Below are 10,770 nucleotides of genomic sequence, written 5' to 3' on the forward strand. Positions count from 1 at the left end.
CAGGGACCACACTTCCCTTCTGCCACAAAAGTACACATGTATTTGGGTTTGTCCCCGTTTAGCCGGCAGTTGATAGCAGTTTGGCTTACTGTTTTCTGGAGTTCTGTCAAAGGAAGAAAAAACGCTAAACCCTAAGTGCCTCTGCGCTTGACAGATAGATAACGTGCCTAAAAACAGGTTATTAAACTTGTGACCAAAAAAGACTTAATTTGTACCTTGTTTTTAGTGGGTTTGTTTTTCCCTTTCAGTGTTTCACATGCTCTACCTGCCGGAATCGCCTGGTCCCGGGAGACCGGTTTCACTACATCAATGGCAGTTTATTTTGTGAACATGATAGACCTACAGCTCTCATCAATGGCCATTTGAATTCACTTCAGAGCAATCCACTACTGCCAGACCAGAAGGTGAATACCCAGCAGTTACTAATAAGCTTTATTAGAGCAAGTTGGAAGGTTCAACCTCTTTACCTAGCAAGGGAGTTATCTTGGGTGGTTGTATTTTTGCGTGCCCTTTTAAAGAAATGTAGATACTACTCGTACATAGAGTGTTCAGAAGTAGGATAGCTGATTAAATTGTTAATCTTTCATAGTTAAAAGAAAAAATACATCCTGACTTGGTTGTATCTGTAGCATCACTCATGTTGAACGTAAGATTATCACATGCAAAAGCAAACAAAATGTAAAACTTCCATTTAACCGGTTATTTATTCCATTTGGCAGTTTTGAAATTCAGAAACATGATGTGATAGGTTATTGTGGGAGGGAAAATTAGAACATTTATGGCAGGAAAAGAATAAACATCTTTGTCATGAAAGAATGATTTCTGCATTAGGAATATCAATCCGGACACCTGCCTTCCAAACCCAATTTACGATTCCTTTATTTTTAGAAGAGTAATTTTACAAAACATTCTGTAATTCCAGAGGAGGGCATTTTTGTTCATTGGTCGTACCATAAAATTTGAATAAGTTAATTACTTTTAAAACCAAGTTCTTGTTCTTGCTAACCCACTTAGTGCCACTAATAGTGCCATTAAAGATTATGAATCTTGATTCTTGATCCACAACTTGAAAGTTCTTGGACCAGAATTAGAAATTAAGAAATTATACAAATATACAAATCGTGTAGTATTAGAAGATACTCCAGAGGGAAAATTGGTGATCAACAGTTGTCCAGCACCCGCAGTACTGGATAGTTTTAGATCTATTTTAATCTCCTTAATAAGTCCTATAGCTATGCAAGTGAGTGCATTTTGATAACTGCTGTGCCTAATTTGTAACAATTACTGTCAACCTTCAGTTAAGAGACTGTTCATTCCACACTGGCCCAGAAGAGTGAAATGTATGACTCGTGTGCATAATTTTATTCACATCATATTTCATACTGATTATGTATTGATGACATTGATTCATTTACTCTTTACAGCGCCACTTGCATGGATATTAAATCTTATTGACCACAGATGAATTTTAATTTCAGATTGGTGATAGATTTTTCCATCAGCTCTGATAGTATGTTTGACTTTTTCATCATTAACCCAGGCAATCACACAGCACTGAGTTATTGCATTGAAACAAAAAGTGCACACTTCACTTGGTAATTCTTTATGGATTTACAATAGGAACTTCATTAATGTCTGTTGTAAGGATCACAAAAAAAAAAAAAAAAAAAAAAAAAAACACATTTATCTGCAAATAGGAATTTAGCAAGCTTCAAAAGTCTCAGGAAAATAGACTTCTTTGTCTTCTGTAATGCATTTTCTTAATGCGGTGATGGAGGTGGGGGATGACAAATACTTGAAAACTTAACCATTCAACTGACGCTGCCATATTTTGATGCTTATATTTGTCCTTTCCCCCTTGCTCAAGTTTATAAGGTAGTTTTAAATGTATGTTGTGCTTCTTAGTGTTAATTACATGAAATTACGTACACTTTAATTTTAAATTTACTAGTATGGGACGCTACATAGAATAACCATTTTAAGAATAAAAGTCAAACTTTTTAACTGCAAATTAGCCAGTCACCGCCGATGAGGCATTTCAGGCCTCTTTAAGGCATTCCAAGACATCTAACTACTTAAAAGATTTTTATGATTTGGATTCTAATGAAGTGAATCTATAGGGCAAAGTTGAGAACAATGAATGGATGGTAACATTAATATTTTGAGATACCTATTCAAAATCGAGGCAAAGCCATTCGTAGTTAACACTTGGTAGCAAAAAAGAAGAAAAGTGCTAGGAATAAAACAGTAGACTTTTTTTTCCACTCCTTATTTTTCCCCAAGTTAGATCTTCACTTCGTTGCTGGTTTTATGCCATTTCTTTCCCTGACTTAGCGAAGTGTACTGTACAAAAAAATGATTGTTGCAGTTCACCAGCATGCATAGTGAGAATGAAAGGATGTAGAGATGAGATGGAAAATGTAGCTTGACTGTGAAACACTGAATATAGGCAGTGGCAATGTTAGGTAGGGACTAAGTGCAAAGTGCACCTAAGAAATTCGAGCAAGATTTCATACCATCTTTTACAGTCCAAGATGGCATACATTAGAGGTGTTAGGGAGAACTGCAGATAAACCAGGTTTACCTGTTTATAGATTACATGTATTGTGCCTTTCATTAAAATCTGTTCTCCGCACCTTTTCCAGGATGGCAGTGGTAGCGTATTCATTTTGGAACACTAAATATATTTTAGGCAATGAATAAGAACCTAATAGTGTATATTAATGTTGGAAGCCAAAGAAGAGACAGAAGGGCTTCAAAAATTAATAGCTCTTAAAAGGCATAAGGAAATACAACTTAAAGATACGTTCTTGTCAGACGTTGGTGAGAAGCTGTGTTTTGGGGGTGCTGTTAATTAAGAACATTTCCCTGTTGGCATTAAGTCTCTCAAATTTTCGCCCTTGGTGCTTAGCTCACCATGAACACGGTCAATTCACAAAGTAGTTTTTATAAATAAAGGTTTTGGGCAAGCTGAATGTGGTCCAGAGAGATATTAATTAGAGGGCAAGGGGGAAGAGTTAATGAAAACACACTTACGGGTGGAACATAAACTGCTTTTTGGAACTGGAGAGGCTTTAAAATTATTTTCCCAAAACCCTGTGGCGTTTCTTTTCTGGAGGCGATGAGATGGGGAGAAATGACAAATGGCTTCTTTTTATTATTTTTTCCTCTCTCATTCTCCATATTTTTGGTAGGGAAAATTGGACATTTATTTTGGCCATTTTCCTTCTATTCGCAGAATCAATTACATTTTTGGTGTATTATGCATAGTAAATGTTCTCAAGCATCCTCTGGCTTAAAAGCAATGAGTTGATTATTCAAACATCCCTTCTTTAAAGGCAGTTAATTGTACGGAAAGTATACGCCCCCATCGACAGGGTCCTTTAAACTTGCATTCTGACATTTGTTCCAGGATCTGGGCTGTGTAGTTTATTTGTTGTTCTGCATCATTGACTTCTGTATATTCTGAGGAAAATAATTTTAAGCTTTTAAGTCAAGTGATTGAAATCTTGCATTTCAGATGGACTGAAATCTCAGGCCACTAGCGTGCAAGGAACTACAAAATTTTTTAACCTGTATCACTAAAGGAGACTAGCTTCGGGAGACTACTGCCTCTTGGAGGGTTATGTAAATCAGGAATTGTGGCTAATTTTTTCTTCTGTTGATTGCTGTCTGCTCTGGAATTTTTTTTTCTCCACTCAGAAGTATGATAGTGCCATCTAGAATTATCTGTGCTTTTAAGTGGAACAGGAGTTAGATCACATCTCTTTAGCTGGAGAAAAATTTAGTGTTCTAGTTTACATGTCACTTCGAAGTTCCCCCATGGTTACATAATTGGTGTTGTGTGTGTCCATCGGAGAGGACGTTTGATGCTCATTTATTAAATATGCTTGCTGGCTGCTGCTGCATCTTTGTTCTGGACAGACAAATTACCTTTCTCACACTGAGCTTCCACTCTGGGGAATTAAGCCTCCACCACTTTAATTAGCTTGGAAGTAGGGGGTTGCAATTCCTAACAGACTACAGGCTTTTTGTAAGTTAGGGAAAGGGTGAAACGAGAACTTCCTGGGAAGCTCAAAAATGTCATTTGAAAACCATAAAAACGTAATACATATTATTTCATTTTGGTAATTGCAAACAGATTGTATTTGACAAGTGTGTGGATCTCCATTTCTGACTTAGACATTGAAGCTACCGTTGCATCAAACTGTGTTCTTTAATCTATCACAAGTCATTATCACATTACATGTATTGATTCATATATTTATGTAACTATTAAGTGACATAGCAGATAGGAAATAGTGAAAAATATGTGAATATTTGTACATAGAATTTTTCATACAGACACATAGGTCGTACCAATATGGGTGATATTTTTCACATGGGGATATTGGAATAATAACGATAACTGCCAATATTTGTTTAGTTTTTATTAAAGGCCAAGAGCTGTTGAAAGTGCCCCCGTATGTTTATGTCATGATCACAGCAGCATCATCATTATCCCTTCTTTAAAGATGAGGAAACTGAGACACAAGCAGTTTAAGCAACATTCCAAAAGGTTACACAGTTGAGCGTATTAACCCAAAACTTCTTGGGTAGAATTTTGTCTTGGAATGTCCCGGCTATTTAAAAAACTCAAGATCCCACCCCTGGGTAAGATGTTACATTCCTTTTGGAAGGACACTTGCTCTTCACAGAGTTAAGCGATTCACTGTAGTGCTTTACACCAGAAACTTTCCGAGAGTACATTTACTGTCTCATTTTCTTTGCTAGTAAAACTGCAGAAAATGTTATGCTTTAGTTCTTCACTGCCAGAGTAAGTAGCATAGAAAGCCTCTATCAAGTCACAGTTGGAAAGTAATCTAATAAAAGAAGATTAGTGAATGTGGAGAAGACAAAAGCAGTCATGTTTGAGTTTAATATCTCTCAAATTTAGCATTTTAGCTAAGATGCCCGTTTTTATTTCTTGCAGGTCTGCTAAAAGGTCAGAGTAATGCAGAATGCGTGCCTTCATCTCAGATTTGTTCATCACAGGTGGATCCCATGTGTCTTCAGTAGACAAGTCACCTTTGTAGCTAGCACCAGTGCCAGCTCCATGCCATTGCACCTTCTTTAGTCTTGATTGCCCTTCCTGCATTTATTGGTGTATTAAAATGACTGAATATGAACATTAAGGACTCCATGAACCTGGGCTAATGGGAGACTGTAGAGAAAATGAAAAAAGATCCACCAGAGGACATCTTGGGGGGGAGGGAGCTGGGAGGGAGGGAAATGACTAATGAAGCTAATTAAAAGAAGCATTCAAATCTGCTTTCTACCCTCATTAACAATTAGCAGGGCACTGGCCAGAGTTTGTACCCTGTGTTTTACCTTAACAACATTCTATTTGCTCTTTGTATATTTAAGTGTTGTAAGGAAACGTGTTTCAATCAAAACTGAACATGAGATAAAGGAAAGAGATGTGGCTTTTGTGATATTCTATCACAAACACTTATTGTATCTCTGTAAAATACAATGTATGTATGCATGTAAGTGTTTTTGTCCTAATGTTGCTACTCCCATGGCAAAGAAAAAAAAAAAAAGAACGAAAAAAAGAAAAAAGATTGGAAAAAAAAATCAGGCTCATAGCAGCTACTGTGTAGAAAATTCCCCCTACTTCTAATTTGCTGAATGAAGAAAAAAAATCTTTTATTTGTGATATTTTCAGAGACATTTGCTCTAGTATGGTGTATTTAAATAATAAAAAACTTTAAAGAAAAAATATTCCATGGTGTTTGGGCTTAAACACTGCTTTTTCTCTTCTGTATTGTGGAAAATTTTAGTTTTTATTGTTGGATAACAAGCTCACTTTAAATTTGAAGGAGTTGAGGGAAGTGCTGTGTATATTTATTTAGCTCTGGGCCAGTAAGGTATTCTTCAAATTGCTTAACCATGCCATTATTGGCAGGGCTACAAAGCAAAGTTTCTAACAGAGTCCTTTCTATAAGTCAGGGATATTCTGTTAACAGCACTTCGTTACACTTCTGTATCACAGTAAGTCTTTTGTGTTTATGTGTAAATACTTGTTTTGAGTATCCAGCTATTTTGTTCGTTCTTTTTCTTGATAGCAAAGCCTTAGGTATTGATGAAAGTATATAAAAAAGCTACGGCACAACCATCTTGTTCTCTTACCAAGTTTACAGCTTTTGAAGGAAGCTGCATTTCTAAGTCATGCCCGTACGTATTTTGAAGCTCACTTAGTTGTCGGACCCAGAGCTTTTTTTTTTTTTTTTTTTTTTTTTTTTTTTTTTTTTTTGGAGAGAGTGTTGCTCTTGCTCAGGCTGGCGTGCAATTGGCAATGGCACGATCTCAGCTCACTGCAACCTCTACGTCCCAGGTTTAAGCAATTCTCCTGCCTCAGCCTCCCAAGTAGCTGGGATTACAGACAGCCGCCACCACACCTGGCTAGTAGATTCGAGGTTCTGCCTTGTTGGTCTGGCTGGTCTCAAATTTATGACGTCGTCGTGATCCACCCGCCCCTCAGCCTCCCAAAGTGCTGGGATTCCCGGCGTGAGTCAGGGCGCCCAGCCCGCCCAGCCCGGGAGCTGTTTTATAGTGATCTTTGACAGGAGAAGTAGCCATTTCCTGGTGAGCCTTTAGTCTGGTGTGGTCGGCTGTAAGGTAAGTTTATTTTGTTTTGCTCCTACATTTCTGTACTGGTTCTGCCTGGCTGTGTGTATTTTGGGGGGAAGATTCTGATTTCAGTTAAGTCTTAGTCTTGAGATACCGAGTTGCTGGTTCTAGGCAGCAGTCTCCATGACCGCACTTGCACTGCAAGTGCACTTGCACCGCAGAGCCGCCCTGCAGAAAACCTGCAGTGTATGTAACAGCTGGTGCTGCAGGGCGGAAAACCCAATAGGCCCGGATGCTGAGGCGGCACCGCCAGCCTCCTTAGATACGAGCAAATCTCAACTACAGCTTCCATCACAGGCTAATCACACCAGGTGTGTGAACACCACTACTTTGAAGTTTTCTTCTTTAACATAGCATTCATTTTATTTTGTCCCAGAAAAGCACCTGATGTAGACCCTGCCTTCGAGAGTAGCCGTGGAGCCACGGAGACAGGTCTAGCCCAGCACGTCTCAACTACCAGTCAGCTTCCCTTTGAGAACTTCTGTGCTCACTTCCTGTTTTCAGAGATTCCAGGGCAGGAAAAAAAAAAAAAAAAAACAGTTGCTTGAACTTCAGACCTCCTAGAGGAGAATTGTAAAGGCATAGAGTTGAAGTGAATAGTTTTGTTAGAACCACATAAAAACAAAATGCAAGGAAATAATATGAAGAAATCCCATACATAATATCTGTTTGAATTAGATCCTTGGGGCATTTCCTCAAACTAGCTCTGGTTCTTACATTTTTTTACCCCTTTAAGAAACTTTCTGAAGGAAGTCAGACTCTTTGGGATGGTAAAGGGGGAAATGTGTTAATGAGATTGCAAGCATTTTCTGTGTTCTTTTTGGCGTGAGCATTCATGTCCCTGATAGTATAGAAATTCAAAGGAGGTGGTTAATAATTTTGGTAAATAATATGTTGTGGCATTTAGTGATGTGGAGGGCTAAAGTCATTTCAGACTTAAACTATTATATGGCTGGTTCCTCAAGCACTGCTGCGTATTTAATAATGAGCTTCTAAAAGCATTTTTTAAGTTGCAGACCTATAAGATTACAAATGTCACTCATGTTAGTATAATCCACATGCAAGTGATGAAGCCTTCTCTTTGATGTGCTAAATTGGAGAAGGACTAATGGAGCTATGAATATACAATAGAACATATTTAAGTAGTAGTCTTGCTTTAGGTAAAACACTTTCTTGAAACCAGAGGCATTTCAAACAATAAAACCCAGCTCTAATGGGGATGCTCTGTGTGGATAGAAAGCTACTAAAAACACTCGGGTTTATTCTGATGTGAGCAGTGATTGTGCGCAGTTCCTCCCCCGACCTCAACATTGCTTAGGAGAAAAAGAAAAAAAAAACCTATGAGCTTCTTCCACCTTTCATCCATTGCATTTGTGATGTTATTAGTTAGCGAGATGGACGCTGTTCTTTAGAAAGGGGACTTATTTAATATTAACCACGTCATAGAGCAAGATGGCCCCCAGTCCCTACAAGCAAGTGCAGTTAAAAATAAAAGCAAATGTTACTGAGCCCTGCTGAACTCCTGATAAAAAAAATTATGTTTATGATACATATAAATGTCTCAATCATGCAAATTGTCACTCTTGCTAATGAAACAATTTTGTAAAAAGATTGTCCTCTAAAAGGGTTTAATGTTTTTTACCTATCTAACTGTCTGGTTAGATTTACTCATCCCGCAAGGCAGGGGAGCCTGAAGCTTTTCCAAACCAAATCGTTTGCCACTAGAAACTATTTTCAGCTCTTCATGATTTATTAGGAAATAGTTTAACACGGGCTGTAGCGTCTTATAAAATACAAAATGAAAAAACTGTCAAACCAAAATGAAGCCTGTGAAATTGTCATCCTCTTAATATTAGCTGTATTTAAATTCTTTTCTTTTGCCCTTATTAGCACTGCTATTTGAAACAACTAATCATCTAAAATGAAGCTCTTAAAGGGCTTTAAATGTCAATATAGTAAGATTCTAATGTGCACTACTATTTATATAAAATATTTCTTAGGGCCCAGAAATGATACAACAGTGAACCCAACAGCTACATATTGATTCTAGTGAAGAGTTTCTAAGTAGCCTAAATAATTGTATTTAAATTGAAGAAATGCAAAAATCCCTTCACCCTTCACCCCAAAGACCCCTTCACCCTTCACCAGGGAATTCTATCCTGGGTGCTGTCCCACCTATGACTCCTTTGAGAGACCGTTGGAAAAAGGCCATTTATAAGTTAATGTTAATTGTAGCTTTGTTACTAAGACTCACCTATTGTCAGTCCAGCCAAGTCACAGAAATGCTTATTGCAGTTAAATAGCAATTTGTTTCCATGAAACTGCAATTAAAGTATTACTGAGCAGCCATTTTAGATTGGCAGTGCTCTGAACGCATGTTAAACAGCCAGCTACTCCCACTTGCAGAGTCTGAGATCTGACTAGCAGCAAAGTGTGACACATTCACTGATGCTGGGTACCCAGTCAAGAGGCATTTGTAGCCCTCTGCTCCCATCATGAATGTGCTGAGAGCAAGGACAAGTCCGGGCTGATTTTTGGAAGGTGAACTTGCGACTTACCTCAAGTGAATACTGTTTTCAGTTGTACAAGAAGTGCTTTATGCTCGTAGATACGTGCATGTTTCCTAGAGGGAATGTTTTCAAGTTCAGATTGATTCTGCTGAGAATGGACGGCAACTAGGAGGCCGCAGGCCAATAATGTACTGCAGGTCCTGACATGTTACAGCTGTGTAAACAGGGCCATTCTATTTCCTAAATCACAACTAATAAAGCAGAGGATGAATCAATTGATTCTGTTATAAGTTCTTTGAATGACACTGGAAAGTTGTTTAATGACTCTCTGTTAGAATGGACAAGCCTGAGTAGAGTCACCAAAGTACCGATTTTAATTGTCTCCCTCCCCTCAGAACCTGGGCAGGACAGCCTTTCCTAGGTATTGACATCACCACCACCAGATCAAAACCTGCCAGGCAGAAGAAGGATCTGAACTGAATTCTTCCTGTACATCTAACATTCAGAATTTGCTGAGTGAGAAAGGTGAAGTGCAAAGGTTTTATTGAAAATGTGAAACACTGATGCAAGATCCTGAGAGAGGAAAGGATTTCAGAGGTGGTGTTTTAAAATGCAATTAGCACTGAATTCTAACCAGTTTGGAAACAATCCTTACCTCATTAGACCAGACCAGGAGGCATCTCACCTTCCTTCACTCTAGAACAGTCCCCCTGTCTTGAATTAAAAGGTTCACATCCCCAACTTCTTCAAAAACAATTTTTATATTTGTATATTTTCACCTCTGTTGTTTGAGCTGCAATTTTTTTCTTAATTTAGAGTTTCTTCCTAAATTAATTTTTCATTTTTGGTGAATTGAATGTTTTTAAGAACTGTAAAGAGAAAAATCTGAAGACAAACAGGATTTACAAATGAAGATTAATTATGAAACCTGGAAAGGAAATTGATTTCTTGGGTTGTTACTGTACCTTTTTCTTTATTTAAATAAGGTTTGGTAGGAATAGATATGTCTTAAATTCTATTTCTCTAAGGCCTCTGATTCAATTTCTGTCATCAATCATGGGACTTAAACTTGCCATAAACCTTACATCTTTAAATATGTTTAATATAAAAACTTTATCTTGGAGTTACATAAAGCTTTGTAAATGTATTTATACATTAACATTTACAGTGAACAAGTACTTACGCATGCAGTATCATTTAGTCTTCATAATCCTTTTAATTATTATTCCCTCAGTTTTACAGATGAGATAACTAAAGTTCAAGAAGATTACTTATTAAGCAGGGCTAAGAGTAGAGTTGAGGTTAGTGGGCACTTATTTTGGGTGTAGAATTTAGGGAGGTGTCAAAAAATCAGAAGTTAAGATAGTCTTTAATGCGGCATTTTAAAAAATAAAATCGATGCAAAAAATATACATGACAAACAAAATATCAGAATTTTAAGTAAAGGTGGTGTAAAATATTACTTCTTTTGCTTTTGCCGCACCTCCAACATGGCAGGGCGTTGTTACTAAGGCCCAGAGTGCCAGAATTACTATTGAACTCTGACATTTGGGCATTTTGGTAAAATTACCCACAATGCTGATGTGCT

At 37.6% G+C, this 10,770-nt stretch overlaps 1 protein-coding gene across 2 annotated transcripts in view; it reads left to right on the plus strand.

Moving 5' to 3' along the window:
• LMO4 (LIM domain only 4) overlaps positions 1 to 5,763 on the plus strand; it is a 17,147-nt gene extending 11,384 nt beyond the window's left edge. For both annotated transcript variants that reach the window (XM_003943264.4, XM_003943265.4), the window contains exons 4-5: positions 249 to 404; positions 4,973 to 5,763. In XM_003943264.4, the coding sequence (XP_003943313.1) occupies positions 249 to 404; positions 4,973 to 4,981 (165 nt within the window). In that variant the 3' untranslated portion in view covers positions 4,982 to 5,763. The remainder of the gene's footprint in view (positions 1 to 248; positions 405 to 4,972) is intronic.
• The last annotated feature ends 5,007 nt before the right edge of the window (positions 5,764 to 10,770 follow it).

The sequence above is a fragment of the Saimiri boliviensis genome, chromosome 11 (assembly GCF_048565385.1).
Source record: "Saimiri boliviensis isolate mSaiBol1 chromosome 11, mSaiBol1.pri, whole genome shotgun sequence".
In the NCBI taxonomy this organism is placed as follows: Eukaryota; Metazoa; Chordata; class Mammalia; order Primates; family Cebidae; genus Saimiri; species Saimiri boliviensis.